We start from the raw sequence: 22,556 nt of genomic DNA, 5'->3' as shown, positions 1-22,556 counted from the left end.
GACGAGTGTTGCTCAGACACATTACCATATATTCACTTTCTTTTTGGGCATCTGATTCATGCTGTCAGCAGATTACCAAGAACATGTGCCATGTGACAAGGTAGCAGAAGCATTAATACTCAGGCCCCCATAATTGCAGCATGGGTAGATATGGACTGCTTGAAAACACTGGCTTTTTGGTTTTTTCCTGAGGAGAATGAATATTAGAATTATTAACTGAACATAGACCAAGGAAAATAGTGTGAATACAATGCAGTTCCAGGTATTAACATAAACCCTTCATCTTCAGAGAATTACAAGTTACCAGCTGTGCTCTTATCAAAAACTCCTTCTTACTACTGTTACGCTTACAAAAGAGGAGTACTGTTACTTTAGATGACAATGAAAAAAATGCTAATATTGTTGATATTCCTTATTTTTAAATCACCTTAAATCCCCAAATAATAGATGCTTTTCAACTTCCATGAAACATGTCCAGAGGATTATTAATACAAATCATGTGGCCCTTGAAATGATCCAATAAAATCTAGCAAAATGCAATTGTTATATTGTCTATAATGGTTTCTTTCTACATTTTGCAGTAGCCATATGGAGGCAGTTATAGGGAGGAATGGGCAACACAAAAATATGTATGCATACTGTGGATGCATTGCCTTGTGTATTGCTTTTATCAGTTGAGCTGTGCATATTTATGTCCATAATTTTGAAAATATGAGGTTTAGTCTACAATACATTCATTATGCAGCCCTAAAGTCCGGTCCCTAATTTGAAGTTTGATGTTAATCAGGAATTTAGCTTAGACTGAAAATACTTGGCTTGATCATTTGATTCAGCATATATTAGGAAAGCTGGATATATGATCAGGGAGCCAGCTTCTGAGGCAGTGCAATAAAGAGATTAAGTAGCTGGTTTTGTCAATGTTGGGGTTTGATTTCCTAACCAAATATCCCTTCACTGCATAGATGAACATGGTCACCCCTCAATGCAACTTTGGAAGAAGCTGAGAAGGACTCTTGTGAACATGTAGGGAAACACATTTGCAGAACCCTCTGCATACATATATGCATATAAGCAGTTCTCACAGAATTGCTAGAAAGGCAAGAAACATTCTTTTTAGCACTCAGTGTTGTCCGGCTGATGGAGTGGAGTCAGCAGAGTACTAATTGGGATGTTTGACATGAACTGGTAAAATACATTTATATTTTTTTGCAGCATCCAAAGCACAGATGGCCTTACTCTGCATCCAGTTCTGGCCAGTATCATACAAGGATCTTTAAAAAAGAAATAATGGGCATTGTTCTTATAATTAAAAACTGAAGGTCATAAAATTATAAAGTGCCGTCTTTTTTTACTAATATATTGTTAAAATGTAATAAAAATATTTAGAGTACCTTTTTAACAACTATTTCATCTTTTAATAATAATTTAATCTTTAGGAATTTGGAGTTAAAGTCTTAATTTCTTCAGAGTTAATGCATGTTACTGTCAGGTGTTGCAACTATATGGGTTTTGTGGTATATACAGAATCATCCCTGATTATCCATTCCTTCTTTTTCCTAATTATTCAAGGCACTTTAAAAACTTAAGTGAAAAAAAGTCTGTGAGTAAACAGGATACTTTTTATTATGGGGACAGTGATACAGTGTAATTTTGTTTTGCATGTTATGTGTTATGATGCCAAAGTACACAGAAGAGAAATACCACTGGCATTTTAACATTCCATTGTATGGTAAAATATGTTTGTTTAAAAATAGGAATGATAATTTATTATAGAATATTGTGAAATCCTTAGAATAAATAAATAAGCCAATACTGCTTGACCCAGCCCTAATCAGTAATAGGCTGCAAAATAAGATAAAGGTTATTAAAATAATCCTTTTATTGAAAGAGAAAATTAGATAAGTTGTGCTGATTGACTCTGAGGCCCTCCTAGGGACATGTAAAATGAAGAATAAACTCAACTTGATCTAGTCCAAAAAGCCTGAAGAAATCCTCACAGCTGGAACATCACCACTAATTACATTTTTGCCTTTTGAATATATATTGCCAGCTCTTTCCGTTCACGTTTAGTGACGCTATACCCATAATTCCTTAACAAATTAAAATATGCGATCTTTAGAGAATGTGTTTTATATATTTGCTTTGACAGCTGTAAATGTCACTTACATTCAACTAAAATTCTTGAAATACCACAAGAATTATTTGTGTAAAATCTGTTGTATGTGAAAAACAACAGTTTAGCTGTTTTGTTTATTTCTTGTTGAGTCAATATAAATTTCTTGCTCCTGGGCAGTCTTTCTCCTCCCCTCCTTCACCTCATAATCCCACCCCTATTATTCCTTTCCAAAGTGTTTGGCCACTGTGAGTGTCCTTCCCTATATTCTCATCTTTTTCTTTCTTCACTTCTTGATTACTCCCTGCCTTTTGTCAAGTTCTCTCTGTTTTCATGTCCTTATTCTAGCCAGCAATACGTTCCTTTTTTCCCTGCTCTATGCTTATAGGTAAGTTGGCTTACAAGGTATCAGCATAAAAGGGGTACGACTACACCTTGGAGATAGACTGATCCCAAAAGTTTGTTCAAGAAGTGATTCTCCATCTGCCTCTAATTTGCCATTATGGAGGCAGCTCCAACTGCAGTATGATCAATGATCCTGTGCAGTAGTGAAGAATGATCTGTAGAGATCATCTGTAGATCTGCATGTTCTTTAGAAGGATTAAACAAATACTGGAAATTCATTAATTGATTTTTTTTTTTTTTCCACAAAGGAAAAGCATCCAGTTTGCACATTATTTTTTCAGAGGTTAAAATGTCATAGAATTGTCAGGAAGTATGAGTCACTGTTGGTGGGAAAGTCCTGCATCTGAACCTACCTCCAAAGTGAACATGTTCTTTACATCAAGTGAAGGTGTGCATATTTGGAAGCCATGCCACTTGGGAAAATGGTTCACAATGGTAGACTTGATACAAAGATGAATGGGTTCTGTAAGACCTACTTGCACAAATATATGCAACTGCATCAGGTGCAAAGCCATTTTGTGTAACATAGACATTCAAGAAACTTAATAGCTGTGATCCTTTCCATGTAAGGTTTTAATTTTTAGTCATATTTCATATTTCATTATTACAGATCTGCTGCTCCTAAAGTCCTTAGGCAAACATGCCAATCCAAGAAGCAGAACTCAATGGACAGCATTTGCAATGGTATTATTAACTGTGAGAGCACCAACCTCTTTGAAGTGTTACAGAAGCATTAACCAGTCAGTTAGTCTATTTGAATATTTGATATCCGTTCCTGATTTCCAGCTGCCACAGTTGCAAATGTTTTAATTTCAGAGTATTTGGGTGTCCTGGAGAACTGGTGTTTGTATAAAAAGAAGTAAATAAACTGTAGATTAAAAAAAAAAAAAAAGGAGTTTTATATAATATATATATATATATGTAACTCTTCTAAAATATATATACTATAACTCTTCTAATATATTTATAAGAGTTTTACAAGAGTTTCAGTACATTCCTTTTATAGTTGGTAACATCCTTCACAGTCATCTTGCATTGCCCCTAGTTACCTGCGGGGTTAATCCTGAATGACCAAATCTATAAAGCAGCCAAATTGTATGGGAACTGGTCAAGAGGATTTTATTTATTTGTTCATTTCTTTCTTTGTTTTTATCTGACTGAAACTATTAAACATTTCAATTGAGAATAGGGAACCCCTTGTCCTTTTGTGTTAATATAAATCATGAATTACATACAGATCAATTAAAACAGAAAAGTTTCTCACACTTGAAACCTCTAACAGCGTCAAAGGTGAAATAAAAAGCTTTGTACTAAAGAGCGTTTAGCAACATAAACCAAAATAATACTAAGCCAAATGGAATAGATTGTTTCTGCAATGTAGGAAAAAAAATGTATGCCCCAGATTTATGGTAATAAAAAGTGAAAGCAGAATCCTCTTTCATCATTCAAATGGTAAGAGCGAGCCTGTGTTAGGAACAAATACGTATGGAATATTTTGCAGAGAACAGAAAGCCTCAAGATGCATTGCAAAAAAAGCATGACATGATTACAGAATGGCAGTAATCTGTATAGTGTTTTTTTCAGCCAGCTATTATTGCTTGCTTTCAAATCCTGGCAATATCAATATTTTCCAGTTTGACTGGTGACTGGTCTGAACTTATCCTACTTGCTTTTAAGAACAAAGACAAGAGAATGGCTACCTCTATTCATCTATTATTGTTTAAATAGCTGTCGCAGCTTCCAGGATGTCTGTTTCCATGTTATCTGGTGAAAGAATAAAATAGAATGGCAACAAACCAAATACAGTGAAATATGTTTGTTGTATTTGGCCCAAACCAGCTGCTGTTTACAGATAAAATCTGGTTTGAACAAAACCAGGTGAATTTTGGAAATCGAGGAACAATAGATGGAGTGGTTGTAGCATTTACAAATATTTTAAAGATACGTGTCACATTCAGACTTGCCTATTATGGTGATTTAGTTCATATGTCAAGACACATATTCATCTCTGTCTGGATACTGTAGAGGCTTGGGTAGCAGCTTGTCCTATCCTTGTTTATTTGTTAATTTATAACATCTCAGTTCCCAGCACAAACCAAGGCAGGCCCGGACACTTCTTTGTTCTGCCTTGTTCTTTCTTTTTTTCCCCCCTCTTTCTTTTCATTGTTGTGCTCCCCACTCTGACAATGGAGTTGTAGATTGACCCTATTTCCCCTTTTGCCCTGACTTCTCTTCTAGCGCTTCCTTTGATGTGTTTAGACTGAAAATACCAAATCTCTGTTTCCCAGCAAGGGCTCATAATTTTGCAACATTGCTCTGCTAGTAGTGTAAGAGGAGCATTAGTAGTTCCTTTGCAACAGTTTAAAAGATGTTAAGCTAATGATTATTTGGAAACAAAAGATATCTCATCCCTCAGAGAAAGGAGGACTTTTGCAGGAATTAAGTATTTTTGCATTTTTTAAAAACAAGAGGTCATATTATTTTGCTACTAAGATATGCAGTTGTGTTTTAATTGGCTGTGTTTACAGTGTGGTTTTTCTTAAAAATGCATTTTTTTTAAGATTCCCTCAATCATCACTTATCTCACATCCACAAATATCCACGCTTCCTGTGTATAATATGTACATTTGCTCTGTTTCAAACATACTCACACTCAAAGTTTATTTCACATGGGACATCAAGAAAACAAAGTCACATTAGTCTGACTTTTGTTTCTGAGTTGATATTTCAGTAAAATAAGTTCAGAGTAAGTTCATGTCTCTAGTCCTACCCTTCAGTGTAAATTTGTTTCTGTTATTTATTATAACATAATGGTTTGGATGTTACTTTGAATTCATATCATTCTAATCTGAGTTTCTTTGCCTATTGCAAAACCATGCCACATTGTTAAAAAATCTTTGCAAACTTCATGTGTTGAGCATGCACAGAGTACAGCAAGCATAACATTAAATAAATTGTAAAGTAGTAATACAGTAAAAAATTGATCCCTTTCTCAAATTATATTACAAGATCTGTGTTAGGAGCTTCTGTATTTCAGCCATTGCATGGAAGAGCAGTTTTTGAGTTAATTAAGGCTTACAGAATTTTAAGTGGGTCACTTTTATCTAGTATATCTTAAAATATTTTGACAATTTGAGACCTAAAATATCAGTAAGATTCCAAGTAGTCTTAGAAAGTAGGAGGTCATTGATCCATTTTCCTGGCAAACCTAGAGGAAAATTATGTCTTTTCAGTTTCCTTTCTCATTTATATGAATCAACTTCACCATGCATACGAGTGATTCGACTTTTTCCTGCTATGTCACGCAAGAGCAATGCCTTCACTGCAACCACTGATACAAAGAAATCTCTACCCAAAAAAACTTAAGGATGTAACCTGGAAGAGGTTTTTGGGGTTTTTTTGTTTGTTTTTTTTTTTTTTTTTTTTTTGGTTTTTGTTTTTGTTTTAAATTTTTTTGTTTCTTAATTTTGGGTAAAAATCACTTGGGGAAGCCATATTTTCACTAGAGGAAAAAAGTTTTCCGCTATAAAATAATATTATGGACTGTTTATAGATACACTGTCTAACTAGTTTTGTTTAAGTTTTGGCTTATTACTTTTGATTAATGAAAGCATAACAATTCTGGCAGCAGTTTGGAATAAACCACTTGCTAATGATTCTTCACACTAGAATAGGAGTGGAGAAGTTGAACTAAGCTAGTTTTCAATACCAGGAACATATAATTCTTTTTTTTAAATACTCATATGTAGGGCCAAATTTTAGTATGTTACTACAAAATGACTACAGAGCTATTCATGCTGCTGTGGGGTATCATGAGTACAGAGGACACATCCACATAGTATGTTTTTCAAAGCCTGCTTTGAATCTCAGTAACATAGATAGGGAATGGTTCAGCGATCTAGAGCCAGTTTTTTCTCAGCACTCTGTAGTATGACTGGAAAATTTAAACATAGGTGAAAAAATCCTTTATGATCTGAAAGGTCTGAAGCTTTCCTTAGTCAACATTAATTTCTTACAGGAACTTCAGCTTGGAAAGCTTTTGAATGATGACTTTATGAGAAAGCAGTAATTGTGACATGAACTGTGACAAACAGGGCATAAGGAGCAGTCTTCCTCCTTGTGTCGTCTGTCCTCCGCCTGGGCCACAGAGAAGTAGGAAGAACAGCACCCAGTATAGGATCTCCCCAAAAACAGATCTTTCCATCTGAGGTGGTCATCTTAGGTTTCTCTTACAGCCAACAGGCAGAAATCTTTGAGAGGAAGATTTGCCTCTTCCTGCAGTTGATGCCTGTGAGAGTTCAGATGGACTTTGAAGTAGTCTGTGCTTCTTTCTACTGGCTATAAAAGACCTGAGTGGGACCAGCCCAGCAGCAGATGTCCAAATGCCTGTTTTGGTAGTTCTGTGGAAGGACATAGTAGGAAAAGCTATTACTTTAGCACTGTAAATACTGGCCAGCATGACAGAGCTGGTGAGGAGATGGGACAAGAAATCTGCACCTGAGTGTGGTTGATAGAGGTTGCTTCTATCTGTAGGAGTAGTGATGGGGACTGTTGGAATGAACTGGGACTTTGAGTTATGAATGTCCCATCCTGCAGTCATCAACGCTCTAACCTTTTGTTACTGCAGATTTCAATTCTTGTGGTCCTAGACTTGTGGTCCACTTAGGAAAATACTGCATTCAGTCCAAGAGAGAGTTCTTTTTAGGCAACTGGGATCAGCTTTCAGATATGATTTTAATATACCTGATAAAGTAAAGCGAGAAGTGCAACCATTATTGAAACTAAAATTAAATAAATAAATAAAGAGAAATTTGACTACCCCAAAAGATATGTAACTCACAATGGCCAAAGCCAAAATGGAAGATAGTGAGTCTGACAAACTCCTTTGTAGTCATACAGCTGTGCAGAATCTGTGTGATAACCAGATTACATTCTGATATCCTTGCATTGTACTGAGATGCATCAATATGTGTCAAGTTAATGACTGAGCCCTTGGTAAGAAGAGTATGTATAGATATATGTATGTATATATATACATATATATATATATAAATATAAATATATATGTATAGATAGTTTTCCTTTTGAAGAATTCAGATTAACATCTGGTGCAAGGAAATTGACCTAAATTTCTCTATCATATCAACAGTAGCCTAAAAATATTCCAGAAAGTAAAAGGAAAAAAAATTGAAAAAAACCCACAAATGAGGTTGTTGAAGTTTCTATTAATTGTGGGATGGGTGGGTTGGTTTTTTTTTTTTTCCACTTAATCTGTTCACAGATTATCTGTGAAACTTTAATCTTAGAAGTCTTAAAGCTGTGCAAGTTTTTTCCCGTTACGGTGTCAGAAGCAATCAGATCTGATTTTTACAAAGATCCCACTAAGGAGTTCAACACTAATTGTTAGAAGATGTCCATGCTTAAAAAAAAAAAAAAAAAAAATCAGGCCAGTGATTGTTACTGTGCTATTAATTTCATGTACTGTTTAGAGCATGCTTTAATTGTGGCAATCAGGTGTATTTTCTTGATGAAAAATGTATTGAGGAGCTTTTCTTGGTGTTGCAAAATCTTCTGAGCTGTAAGTGAAACCATTAAGAGCGGGAAGGGTTAATTGTATGGGAAGCGTATTTAAATACTTCTCATATACAAAATATATGTCATGCTAGAAAATATTCTATTGTCAATCCAAATAGAACACAAACTAAAATGAGATAATTGGGAAGGTGCCCATAAAGTCAGCCTGAATATATTATCACAAGTGTATGTGAGATAATATTTGTTTTAAAAAGATTCTATGGCACTGTAAACTCAGTCTCATTAGAGACTGCATTTAAAAGGCTTATAAAGTTACTCATTAATGTTATCTTGTTGTATCTCCACAGCTTTTTCATTAAAGAAAATTCAGCAGAAAGCATTTTCTCCTGATAGCAGGAACCAATTTGCAATAAATGTTCTGGAAACCACTAGGGAAGCCATTACTGAGGTCTAATAAAAACAGACAAGCGTAACTTGTTCTATATTTTTGTTTCAATCACATACAGATGAGACCCCGCTCTCCACACCAACCACAAGAGACAGCCTTGACAAACTTTCTCTAACTGGGCATGGGCAACCACTACCTCCGGGTTTTCCATCTCCTTTTCTATTTCCTGATGGATTGTCCTCCATAGAGACCCTTCTGACTAACATCCAGGTAGGCCTTTTCGTAGATCGGCTTAAAGGGATGGAGAGGAGCCAGTTTTGTCTAAATTAATAAAACCATTCTAGCTTAATCAGTTCATAAGATTATTTGGATCAACTAATTTACTGAAACTTTTCTGTAATTTGGGTTTTAAAGGAACCACAGCAAACAAATGAATTTAGAAGCTGTCAGATACAGTACATAAAAATACAGATTGTATATTAAACCACAGCAGAAAATTCAATGTAAATTACATTGGTGTGTTTAACAACATTTGTCTTCAATGCTCTTTTTATTACAGGCTAATGAAATGTATCTTACTGTTTAACTTTATCTCATTTACTAAACAGACAAAGAGTTCTTTAATAAATAGTTATTTCAAATTGCTAGAGTGGCATGGTGGAAATGATATTTAAAGCTATTTGAAATGTGTCTGCCATAAAAGCATTTACAAAAAGCACTTATAAATAAGCTCATTTCACTTAAAGTACTGTCTTCAAAGAATAGTCTTCAAAGAGTATTACCAAATTTTATACAGATTTCCTATTTGGTAGTCACAATGTCTGTTGTGCATACAGTAAAGCCGTGTTCAAATATTATTTATAGTATGCACTATGTATAGCTTGAAGCCAAATTGCTAGTGTTTCATATTAGAATTAAGAATTTCTTTTTGTCCACAAATTCAGTTATCTTGTGTTTGCCATACACAAATTTTGCAACAATATGGTTGTATTGTTGCATGCAGAAGCAAAATGATAGTGCCAGAAATAATACAGCCATATTACACATTCCAGAGAAGCCTTGTCTGGGCAGCTACCAACTTCCAATTTGTCACCATATATTTTCTGCTCATTCCTGCAAACTCATAAAATCAATTGTATTCTATGCAGCGAAGGATATGACGGAGCAGGGCCAAATCCTGCTCACTTTACTGTCTGAAGCAATCTCATTAAAGTTTATGGCACTTCAGAATTGTTTTATGAAAAGTATATGAGCCATTCATTAGTTGTGTTTTGAGTCTAATAATGGAAAAATACTGCTGTTTAAGAAGTAAATGTTACTATCTCTGCCTCGTCTGAAAAAGCATATTTATGATTACTTTTTGCAGTTATGAGACTTAGCATCTTAAACATTTAAATCATGAACCAAGATAACTTGATAGCAGCATTCTTGTATCTGCTGCAATCTGTAAAGATTGTATTTTTTTCTTAAAGCAGAAATACAGTTAGTACATTTTTAGCTGTGCATACATGTACAGAAAAGTTCTTAGTAATTATTTTGACAAATGTTTGCACTCAATGTCTCTAGACGGCAACCTAATGAGCAACGCATTCAGCATCAACAGGTTAGCTGATTCGTGATTGAATATGAGAGTGCTGCACTACTTCAAGATAAATGACCAGGATTAATTTGCCAAGAATGCATTCAGTTTTGTTTTACAGAAAATGTGAATGTGAAATTCAGTCATTACTTTTTTTTTTTTTAATACTCTAATCTTACCTGGAATGAAAAGATAAAATAAAAGGCAACATCGTAAACAAACCAGAAACTTTTTTATGCCTTCTCTTGTAGCATTTTTGAACATCCTGCTCCTTACCTTGAGATTCCCTATCATGACGAATCATCTATTAGTGGAAAGTGGTGGGACATAAGTCCTTCTGAATTTTTTCAGTATGTCCCCACATCACAATACATAGTTTTGACAGATTTCCTGTAATCCTTTCATAACAGTATATGAAAGGCATTTCCCTCCCTCACCCCTGCTACAGGTTTTTTGTCAGGACAACATTAGAAATCCACTTCATAAATTAAGAAAATAAATAAAATTACTTGATTTTCCCATCTGTGTAGTAAAAATTGACTTTAAGAGTATATTACAATATCATATGGACAATAGTGGCAGTTTTGTTAATCAATGCCATTTAAAATGGTTTCCATATTGCTATTTCATTGCTATTACAATGAGAGGGGGTCACCCTATGCCCACAAATGGGTTAGATACTGTGATGCTGACACTTCCAGAACAGAGTTTTAGGTATGTGATTACAAGTTCAAATTTGTTGATGGCATCTGTGGGAAGAGGCAATTTTGTACCATGGTGCCTGATTGCACTGTGATTTGTGACTTTGCTAGGAAATGCATAAACTGTACGTGAAACCCATGATGCATTTATTACCTGAATTAGAAGGACTCTTTTTACTGAGTCAATGGCTCCTTACTCTCCTTTGGACCTGATGTGTTTTGCATCCCTGTCAGTAGAGATGTGGTTTCCATAGGGAGGTGGAGCAGTGTGATCCCTCACTGTTCTCTTATTGCTGCAGTGGTGCAGGTCTAACTTCCTCAAATAGATTGCCAATGGCTTCATGAGTGGATCTGGTAATCACTGCTCTTTTTTCATCAGGGTCATTCATGCTGAAAATAGGCATGTGTCCTTTCACTGAAAGGGTATATGTCTGCTTGTGAAATGCAAGTCTACATTTTTTGTTAGGTCATGGCTCTGGGGAGCACCCTCAGCTACCACATATTGCACTGGAGGTAGTATCTATTTTTGGGATGTGATCATCACAGGAATATACAAGCAAGGAGCTTCTGGCTGCACCAAATTGCATGGACTTGACTGTGGATGTCTCTGCCATGATCCCCTTCTGTGGTGCAGGATCTGCAGTATCAGAATAATAGAGACCTAGAACAGGATTAGGGTGTTATATGGGCACTAGGAGCTCTGATTTTGACCTGAGACAGGGTAAAAAGGATCCTAAATCTTGTCATTGTAACAGTGCTTTTTGGGTGTGTGAATGAAATTTCTAAACATTTTGTTATTTAAAAACAAATGTGCTTGAAGTTCTGGCAATGCTGATGAGCTCAGCTGAACTTGTTGCCTAACTGTAATCCTGTTTTAGTAGTCTGAGTCATTTTTTAGAAATTACTTCTGGGCAAAAGTGAATCTCTTTCTTCTATCCATATTGAAGTTATATGGATAGGCCCAATCACAAATTCATAATTTTAGGCAAATATTAAGCTAGCCTATTTGCTTCTGCTGTCACCAGTATGTCTTTCTGTATACCATATGTATGGCGTTATTTTTACTTCTCCATAAATATTTCTTTAAGCAAAATACAGTATTTAATAATTTATTTAAATAGGATATAATAACAATATACAATACTTGAAATAACCAGTGTTGTTCTTGCTGGGGACTGCTGAAATACAAATAATAAACCCTAAAAAAATATAATTAAGAAAATACACACATTAAAAAAAGGAATAAGATTGGGAATATATTTTCTAATTTGGATTTATATCTGCACATCTAAAAGGAAGAGAAAATAAATTTCCCCAGAGAACTTAAATCAAGTGTTTTTTCACAAACTGGATATGTAGATTTCTTCTGGGTCAAATGCTGGAAGTCTAAGCGCAGTTGCAGGGAGGATGAAGGGTGGGGGAAAGTGAGTCACAGCAAAGTGCTGTGTATGTGCTAGTGAGAAGGCTAAAGATGTCTCCATACCCCTCACATAAGTTTACCTTTTTGAGTCATGGCCTGATTATGCCAAAGTGTGTTACAGCCGTGGCCTTTCATGATGCTACAATATTCTTGGGTAATAGTAATGTTCTTTCAAGCTTTTAGAGTCTGAATCTCTACTGTCCCTGAGCTGAATTTCCATAAATATCTAAGGGATTATATAGTTGCACCATGATAGCTGTATTTTTCTATCAAGACTATATTATATTGACTCATTTTTTATTGCTAAATATTTTTAAAGAGATACCTAAAATAATTTACAAGTTTCCCATTGATATTAATAAAAGCATGGTTGCAAACTAAATTCCCCTCTGAAAACAAAGAAAACTACTAGCTTTATTGCTGTGAGTCTCCTGCTCTGTTACTGTCTATCACTAAATACTAAAGGAATAACACTACAAGCAGTGGATAAAGTAAAAAAAATCCCAGTTTTATATTTCATGTTGTTTTATCTATCTTTTGCTAAAATTCAAGAGAATCGTTTTATTTTTTTCACAGAAAGTATTAATGGAAAATATAAGTTATACTTGTGTAATATGCCTTTATCTGTGATAAAGTATGCAATCTGAGATATTAAAAAAAGTTGACTTTCAGGAGTCATCTCTAGAGATATTTTAACCATGTTGTCTTGTTCACAGTACTTAGTCACTAGTCAGTTATAAATAGCAGATATTCAAAAATTAACATGGGAAGTTAACTAGAATTGTATGTATATATATTTTTCTAGAGCCTTTCACTATATACTTTTAATGATGACAGCATATAAATTATATGTATTTTCCTTACTAAAAGAGAAGCAATGTTATTTGAAAGTGTTTTCCCCATGAATAGCTAATACTGCAGAAAGAAGCCTCTGAACTGCAACCCTCTGGAAGCCAGGAGTTTTGAATAGGAAAATTTCCTAATGTTCATGTCCTGATCTTCTAGTTTCCCTTTTCACTCAGTGTGGGCAATTGTTGGAAACAGGATATGATCTTCTAGACAGACTGTCAAACGAATTAGCAAGGTCATTTTAATGTCACATATAAACGTGTAGCCAACTAAATTCTGTTAGGTGGAACACACACTTATAGATACAGCTAGAAAGAGAAGGAGCTTCTGTACACCTTCCCTTCCACCCCTTTAAAAGTAGCCAACACATTATTTGCATAATTTAAAAATAGTGATGAGTATTACTGGTTTTAAGACTGAGTTGAGGTTTGATGTATGTTTAGTTTCTGTAGGATCATGAGGCTGCCTTTTTATGAGGTGTTCTCTGATCAGAGAATGAGAACAAACTCATATATCAACTTAGCATTTTGTTTGGGACAGCTCTAAAGGATTTGTCAGTGAAAATACTAAAACAAGTACAGTAAAGTAAACAAATCAGAATGATCTATAAATCTCCAGGGAATGAAATGTCCATTTTTGGCATTACATTGAAATAAAAATTAAGAGAGACACTGAGAAGAATGGCCTGCCATGCTTCAAGCCAGACTCCAGATAGACCCATACTGTATTAAAAACAAATCTGGAACCTGAGCATGTTCACTGCAATTATCATTATCCAGCCTTCATAACATCTGACCTTCCCTAAAGAGAAATATTTTCTTTTTGTTAATGTCCTGTGTTGCACTGCATTTCCCATTGTCATTGGCAGCATATTGATTTAATATCAGGTTAGAGGATTAGCTGTAGCACATACAAGTTGGACATACTGCATTTTGTATAATCTTCTACAGCTGTTCCACTGGGAGAATTAATAGAATTTCATGCAACTCTGAAATTGTCATTCCTGTTCCAGGGGGCACTGGTGATTTTTTAGATGTTGTACTTTTTTAGTTTTTCTCAGCCTCTTCTGCACTGAATAAAGGGAGATATTAAATGTTTTCAGTATTTTTGCATTAGTGCTGTCATTGGCAGTAACAGCACTTTTTATATGCATCAGTTTGGCTCTAGTGCAGATTTTTTTTTCACATTGGATGCCTACTGATGTGCACTGATTTAACTTCTAAAAATGAAACTTAATTTTGTGTAGCTTATAAGTAGTCCCTAGTGAATCTTGGCTCCAAAAAGCTAATATTTTTCAGACATAATCAGCAGCAATAGGTAATGTATTACCATTAGCTATGTTAGCAAGTATAAAAAAAAGGAAAGGCTGGGGGAGGAAGTGTGGTGCAGAAACTCAATAGAAAATGTAATATTCTTTTAGCAGCTTCATACTTTGCAGCAATTCTTAATATAAAATTATGCACATCAGTGTTACACTCTAGTGTTATTCTCCATGTTTATTCATAATGATTGTTTCATATTTAAAGAACACCAAAATATTGTGTTTTCTCAGCCAAGGACAATAATAGTTTAATAGTAATTTATTTTAAACTGCTACTGATAATACAACCAATCAACACATTAAGTGATGCCAACATTGGCATCTTGCTAAATAATCTCTAGGCTTTGCACTGAGAGTACATCTTTCAAAGATAAGTCAACAAGAGCAATCAGAGCAGAAAATTAGAATTTGGTATCTTAGAATTAAAATACAGCTAAACTAAAGTTTTAATTGGGGTGATCTAAAAGGGCACTTGATGTAATGATCTCTTTCATTTGTTACTAATTGTTTGTTCCTGATGAAGAAGAAACATGTACATGAATGTAGTTGATTTGAGTAAAGATGGCAGTTGCTTTAGCAGCTTGATTTTATTGTTAAACAAGATGGATTTTAAGAATTTGGGAAGACAGTGTTTGCAGCTTTTAACTTACAAACAATACACTTTTCATCAACAAATACTTTTCATGTAATTTCTCTTGATCTGGTTTATTTATGATTTGGATGAATCACATGTTCCAGTAAGTAAGGAATAGGAGGAGATTAAAATACACTAGAGTTTAAGCATAAGCCAGAAGCAGGTATTGATAAACAACTCCTACTTCAGTTTCTTACTAATTCAAATGCACCAAAAATAGGAGAATATGGCCATGGAAAAGGAACAGAATTCAAATTAATATTAACTTATGAAAAATAGATCGTAAACACTTTCCAAATATTTCAAATTGTATTTTGCTTTACATATGTACTTAGAGCTTTCTAGGTAGATTTCTTTGTTTTTCTTTAGTAATCATTCAGGTTTAACATTCAACCCAAAAGATCTTTGTGCTTTAGCTATTTTACAACAGCAAAAAGTAAACTGCTCAAACTTTAAACATACTTTTGAGGACATTTGTTGTGTTACCATTGTTACCATATTTCCAAACATGGTTCAGTTCTTATTTAGTGCATACCATTCTGCTGACCATCTGGGCCTTGCAGTCAGAAGGTGTTGAGTTCTTCTAGCTTCTCTGGATTTCAATAGATTTAATTGCAACAGAGCTGCAGAGCATTAAACTCTAAACATGACAAGATTTGAGGCAACAATTTAAGAAGAAGGATGAGGAGCACTGAAAATAACAGGCTCAGAAAACAGAACTAAAAGAGGAGTTTGAAGGACACAAATTTCACACCAATCATTGACACTGGGAAGACTAGTGGGATAAATGTTCAGACTCACAAAGCACTCACAAAAATATTTTTTCTATTTCTCAAATAACATTATACTTGATGCTTTTCCCATTCTTCTTTGGGAGATGCAACCTAGAATCCAATTTAGGAAGTGTGGCTGAGGGATGAGAAAGCTTGTTTGGGAGAGGGGCATCATGGTTTTATGTCTGTAGTACTCAAACCAGGTCTTGAGTGTGAACCTTATATCTGTTAGCTGAATGTTTCCCTAGCAAAACCACTGGGGAGTAGTGGTCTGTCTCTTTAGCTGGCATTGTTTTGCTTTATATCAGTAATTAAATCTCTGTTGGGTCAAATTATCTCTAGGGTTAAGTTATCAGGAGTCTTGCCTAGGATATAGGAGAGTTAGTTACATATCCATGGAGGTTCATGTATGAATATCCACGCTTGATTATCTACTTTATTATGATAGCTTCTGTAGGAGAGATTCGGGTGTAGACCCAAGAGCCTGATGGCTAGGCTTTTGGGAAAGGGAAAAGGATATTTGCATGTTCATTTATTTCAATTCCATTTCTCCTTATATTTTGGTGCCCTGTCTCTGTGTCCTAACTATCTAGTTATTATTATTAAGAATATGCTGTAAGCTGTGCCAGGATCATCCGATTTCCTTGCAAAAGAAGAAGGAATTTTGAAGTTGAAATTCTCAAAGGAAGCTTAAAATAGTCTGAATTTTTATTTCCTGATACACTAACAACAGGAGGAAAGGTAGAGTTTGTGTCCACCATCTCAGGTCAAGAAATCAAGAGATGATTGTCTTTTGTTTTTCTGCTGTGAGATAATAATCCTACAAATCAAGGAACAGACTTGTTAAAACAGAGGTGTCTACCTGCTTTGTGACTGTCATTTCCTTACTATCCCAATATACTTATAGTCCGTGGAACTTTAATGTTATTTGTAAATATTTGAAATTAATAGTAATTAACAAGGATGAGGAGCAAGAAGGCATGACTTTAAAAGAGCCTTTCTCCTTTAGCTAATTTCCCTTGGCTAGAGTTGGACTAGAAATTGAATTCTGTGTATGATGTGACTGTGAGATTGCCAATTTTTCTTAAGAGGAGTAAACCTATTCCTGTATGTTTTTCACATGGGTTATATGCACAATCAGAGGTGAGTTTGCATTTTCTAAGAAAAGCTGACTCCCATCTTTTTCCAGATTTTTTTCCACCTGTTAAAAAGTTAATTCCTGTTAAAAATTGCTGTTGATAATAATTGCTGTTGGTAACTTTGTTCCTCTGACAGAATTTTTTTATTTCTAAAATATTACATCACTTTCAAGGAAAAATAACAGTAGTTGTTATGTCAGCTGTTCTAACATTCTCCAAATATCCAACTTTATCTCTGAACAGGGTCTACTAAAGGTTGCTATAGATAATGCCAGAGCTCAAGAGAAACAAGTCCAGCTGGAAAAAACAGAGCTGAAGATGGAACTCTTCAGGGAACGAGAACTGAGGGAAACACTTGAAAAACAGTTGGCTGTGGAGCAGAAGAACAGAGGTACCTTGAATAAGCAGACATAAACACCTTGTTATTTATTTCCTTAGGAAACAATTTTCTATCAAACACCAATGTTTTATCAAAATTTTACCTCCCTTAAATCATGTTAGGTCTCAGCTGACTGCAATGAGGGATGTTTTATAACCTGCCTAATTTTGTATAGGGTCTTCATGAGACTTGGAGCAAGGACCCTCCCTTTTCTCAACATTTTTCTTGAATATTGTTACATCAGTAATACAAAGACAATTATAAATACCCTATGTGCTGTAACAGACCTTTGTAAGTTGTGATAATTAGGAAAATGGATAGCTACTTAATACAATTTGTATCAAATTTAGGACTCTGCAAGTTTTTAGGAACTCTGTTCTGTTCTTATAGTGCGTATTTAGGCAAGATCTATGTAGGAAATATAAATATAATGGAAATATACGAGCTCTTTATAATGCATAGTAGGTAAAATACATGTTTGTAGAAGTAACAGTGAAGGTTTTTCTTGATGAAGCAGAAGCATTATTAGCATTTGTGGCATTAACATCAGCCCAGTGTAAAGCCTGTATATGTTAGAGATGTTTAAATAATTATAATGATGATGAAGGTGAGGCAGTTTGGAGTGATTTGCCCTAACTATTTGCATTACAAGCATGTTTCTATCTTTTTTCATGTGTTCATTTCTCTGTCTCTGTATGTCTCACCCTTTAATAGTGCCTGATTGCTTTGCAAGGACAGTTAACCTCTGGAACTCCCTTGCTGTTTAGCTCAGACCATGACAAGTCAGATGTGTATTTTTTGCAGGGCTAGAGTTACAAGCGTCTTCTTGTCCAGTTTAATTTTCTGGAAACCACCTAAACAGAGAATCCCAAGAACAATTGAATTCACAGCCAATGTCATTATGCCTTAAACTAACATGCTAGCAGTGAGTACATAATGTAATCTTGTTTCATGCCTTGACCCATTAAAGGGTAGGACTATCACATCATTAATTACCCTTTTTTAACTTATGAGAGTATATTTTGAAAGACAATTGCTGTTAACAATTATCACACCTGTGCAATGAGTCATCCCTTTGTCCACAACTGGTCCATTCTGCTCAATACAATTGTATTACTTACACTTTTAAATTAATTTGGTAAAAGAGTAAGTTAGTCTTCACAACTTTCTCACAACTGCTCAAATATGTGTTCCTTTTTAGAGTTGTACAATCACATGCAAAGCAGAAAAGGTTTGAGGGTGAACCCATCTGATCTTTAATTTGCCATCTACAAATTAAGCATCTCATTTTAATGAATAGAAGTTCTCTTTCTGGACCATTAAAAACGAAACTTGAATAGCCTGTTCTCAGATAGGTAGGTGGGGTCAGTTGCCCTTGAAGACTTCTTTCTCTTCCCTTTAACTCCAGAGGTCACAAGGTTGACAAGGCTGTGCTAGACATATATGTTTTGAAAAGATAAAATTAAGCAAAATGAATTTCACTCAAAGTTGTATATCAGAAAAAAACATGGGATAGTCCTTATTGTGTTCAGGTTACTGAAATAATTGGCAATATTATTTTCAGCATGATGCATTACCTGCTTTTGTATATTCATCCCTCTAATGATGATCTTGCACTGGGAAGACAGACCAAAGAGGAATGGATTTGAACAGTTAATGGTGGTATGCAGCAAACCAAATATAATGAGGATGACTATCTCTGCTAGTGGATACTTCTGGATAAAAGGAAGAAAAGTATGGATTATTCTTTCAAATGAACAGATCGAAATAAGAGAGAAAAAATAAGACCAGGTTATAATTATTGTGAAATTTTATTCTTCAATTAAAGGCAGAAAAATGCATAGGAGCCTTTACCTACTATTAGTTTTTTTCAAATAGCAAGTGTCATGTCTTAAAGAAGGTTTCACATGTCTTAACGGAAGCATGAGCAAGGAGGGAGAAATGTACCAGCTTCCCTGCTAAGTGAAGAGATACCGTATGGCAATACTGAAAAAACACTTAAAAGCTGCAGCATAGAAACACAAGCCACTGTGTCACATACAGGTCAAACCCTTCATGTGAAGGGCATCTTCAGCATTAGGCAACATCTATCTATCTTTTGCTCATCATGTTAATGCAAGTCAAATATGATTCTGTTTAGTGGCTGTAGATGAATATTTTTGCCCTTCTTTATGGACTGTTGGATTCACGGCTGCTACTGTATGTTCTACAGAGCTGATTATTTACTGTACTGTTTCCTTCCTTCTTTTTAAATTTTCCAATTAGCGATTCCTAAGGCTGTAGGATGTGTCTCATCAACTGGTGAAAGTAGGATAATATCTCTTCTGTGAGCAGCTACACAGTAAGGGTTTGCTAATTCTGGCTCTGACTGCTGTAGTCACATCTACAATGTGTCAGCCATGATGACATTTTAATTCAGAAAGCAACATATGTTTCCTTCTCATTTATTGCAATCACTTTCAAAGTACTTATAATGAAAACATTAAAACCATGCAATGATTCAAAATGTATTTAGTTTAGCCTTTGTATAGATGCTAGATGTTCTTTGATAGTATGAGCTAATTAGTCTGTAAAGTAGTTGGTGTTGTACAAAATGAGAAAGAACCAAAATTCCAAAGTCTTGGATGTAAATTATGTAGTTATTCTGACTACAGGAGATGTGCCTATGTTAATTTTGTGCCTGAACAGTTCTGTATAGCAGCACAAAATATACAAGATCATCTAAAAGATGGTTCTTAGCATATGAATGAAAGGGTAATAACAATGACAGTTCCCTTTAAAAGTTTTATTATTTGCATTTTGTGAATGATACCACCATCACAGTCCACTGTCCCTGGGGACTATGAACTGGTGGAAGAATTTTTTGTATTTTCCAGCATTCATTCCTAGGCATATACCATAGAGGTTACTTTGCAGTGGGATAAAGAGCTAGATAGATCTCAACATGCAAACTTAACAGTTCCTGGTATCTAGATTTGGTAAGGATAATTCTTCTGGTGCATATAATAATTCTTTAGTAATAATTTTTTAGTTAGTGTCAAAGTAACAGAATCTCCTGGAAAGGATTATCCAGGAAGATCTTAGGACAAGAAGCTTTTTGTATTCACATCCATGAAAACCCTAAATGTGCTATATAAGAACAGTTTGGGGTGTGGTGGAGGAGATAATGCTATGCTTTACAACTTTGCATGATTGCTTCAGAGATCCACTTTGGTTTTAATGGAGTAGAAAAATTGGTTGACTTCACCCTTTTCCATCAGGAGCATAACTTGTAATATGTTCCTTTAGTTAGGGATCCTACAAGTCTTAACCTTTGTGGTTGTAAGTCACTGGTAACACAGAAAAGAAAATAGTGATGAAGTCCCATACTGGACATGCCATCCTTTTCCTAAAGAGTTTAAGCTGAAGAAATTAAAGAAAAACATTTTTTTCTACATAAGAACTTTCTATATTTTATTTCAAAATACTAATTTCTTTACTAACATTTTCCCCCACACTTGACAAAGCATATTAATATTTACTTGACTGGAGGATCCAGCACCATAAAGGACTTGCTATGAGTTCTTCAAGATTATATGGCTGATGGGACAGGCACCAACAGAAAGCAAGAAAGAGAAAAGGAAAAGACACAATGGAAATGTGGAAAAGAAGTAAATATGGGGAAGAGAGCACCAAGAGATCAGATGGCTTGCAGGAAGCAGAGCTTGGAGGCGAGTTAGAAGACTCAGGGCCTTTCCCAAGAAATGAGGACCAGAGCAGGCTACCCAGGATCCAGGCAGATGGATCCCCCTCTTATGCAAGAGAAGCTGAAGGGAGGCAAGATCTCCATCACTGTGTGTCTGTTAACTGCTATGAGAAATAGAAATGGTGAAATTAATTCTGAAAACCCCCTCACCTCCAGAGACAGGGGTTTATCTATTTCAGATTATTCAAAAAGTACATTTCATTGCTGGTTTCTGAGGTTTTCTGATTTGAAAATTCACAGATTCTCAGCTGTTTATTAAAAAAAAAAAAAAGTCATTGCTTGGTACCACATACAGTTTTCAAAACTGTCATATAGAACAGTAGCAATTAGAATATTCCAGGGTGATTCCAACGAATTTCAAGTAATTTAGCTGGTTATTGTGTAATTAATCGGTTTATATGAACATCTCAGTTATAGTGTTTCTCAGGACCCTTAATAGGTCATTGTGCAGCCAAGTTTCAGATCCAAACTGGAGTGCACTGATGTTATTTTCCTTTCACAGCAATAATTCAGAAAAGGCTAAAGAAGGAAAAGAAGGCAAAGAGGAAATTGCAGGAAGCACTTGAATTTGAGACTAAACGACGAGAGCAAGCAGAGCAAACGCTGAAACAGGCAGCTTCAACAGATAGTCTCAGGGTCCTAAATGGTAAGAAGCCAGTTTTTGCCTCTGTGCCATTAACTTTCAATTTAAGTGCCAAAAGAATCTTGTTATATTAAAAATTTATAACATGATGGAAAGGGTAAAAAAAGGAAAATCTCTTTTCTTTCCTTCATTCAAATGATACCTCTATCTTTTTTGCTTTGTTACTTTATATAGTATGTGCAAATAAACTCACTAGAGAGAATGTTCAAACTAGGACAATTTTATATTATTAGCTTGAGAAGTCAATTTTTTTTCTTCCTTTTTTTCTCCCCCCCTTTATGCTTGAAAAATCTATTGCTCATTAATCTTCCCAGTCTAACAAAAAATTGTCCTGGCCTCCAGTCATTGTTCAACATTAAAAAAACTGACAAAGGTTGATTGTATTGTAATTCAGCACTGGAGTAACAGGTTGTAAAAAGGGCTATAAGAATCAAATGAAATATGTGTCAGTCTTACCTTTCTATCTTTCTAGACTCTCTGACCCCAGAGATAGAAGCTGACCGCAGCGGGGGCAGAACAGATGCTGAAAGGACAATACAAGGTAGGAATTTGCAAAAGGCTATAAATCTAGATCTTGCTATATGAGTTTTTCCTCAGCTTTAGACTGCTATTCAAGCATGTAGCCTACCATCTGGGCCACATCAAAACAAGTTCAAACAAGGTCAAGTTCATCTTGCTTGTTTATAAGAGAGAATACATTCCGTGCTGATAGATTTTCTTTAAATTAATAGGTCATTTTTGTTTATACAGAGCAATTAAAGAAGAATAATTAATTTGAAGCAGTATTGGTCTGAATCTCAGACATGCTGAATGCAGTTTTTGTGAATATGTGTAGTTTGATTTGAGTTAATAATGTTTTTAAAGGTATATTTGAAACATCTTGAGCCTTTTAACTGTACAAATGGCTAAACCTAATGGGCAACATTCAAGGC

The 22,556-nt window shown here is 35.0% G+C and overlaps 1 protein-coding gene across 4 annotated transcripts in view; it reads left to right on the top strand.

The window, feature by feature from the left end:
• Nucleotides 1–22,556, top strand: part of DACH1 (dachshund family transcription factor 1) — a 353,487-nt gene that overhangs the window by 295,058 nt on the left and 35,873 nt on the right. For all 4 annotated transcript variants that reach the window (XM_041471247.1, XM_041471246.1, XM_041471249.1 and 1 more), the window contains exons 7-10: nucleotides 8,560–8,711; nucleotides 17,101–17,248; nucleotides 21,484–21,627; nucleotides 22,097–22,165. In XM_041471247.1, the coding sequence (XP_041327181.1) occupies nucleotides 8,560–8,711; nucleotides 17,101–17,248; nucleotides 21,484–21,627; nucleotides 22,097–22,165 (513 nt within the window). The remainder of the gene's footprint in view (nucleotides 1–8,559; nucleotides 8,712–17,100; nucleotides 17,249–21,483; nucleotides 21,628–22,096; nucleotides 22,166–22,556) is intronic.

Source organism: Pyrgilauda ruficollis, unplaced genomic scaffold (assembly GCF_017590135.1).
Source record: "Pyrgilauda ruficollis isolate IOZ18807 unplaced genomic scaffold, ASM1759013v1 scaffold26, whole genome shotgun sequence".
NCBI lineage: Eukaryota > Metazoa > Chordata > Aves > Passeriformes > Passeridae > Pyrgilauda > Pyrgilauda ruficollis.
The sequence above is the reverse complement of the archived record's forward strand: the minus strand, read 5'-3'. Positions and strand labels throughout refer to the sequence as shown.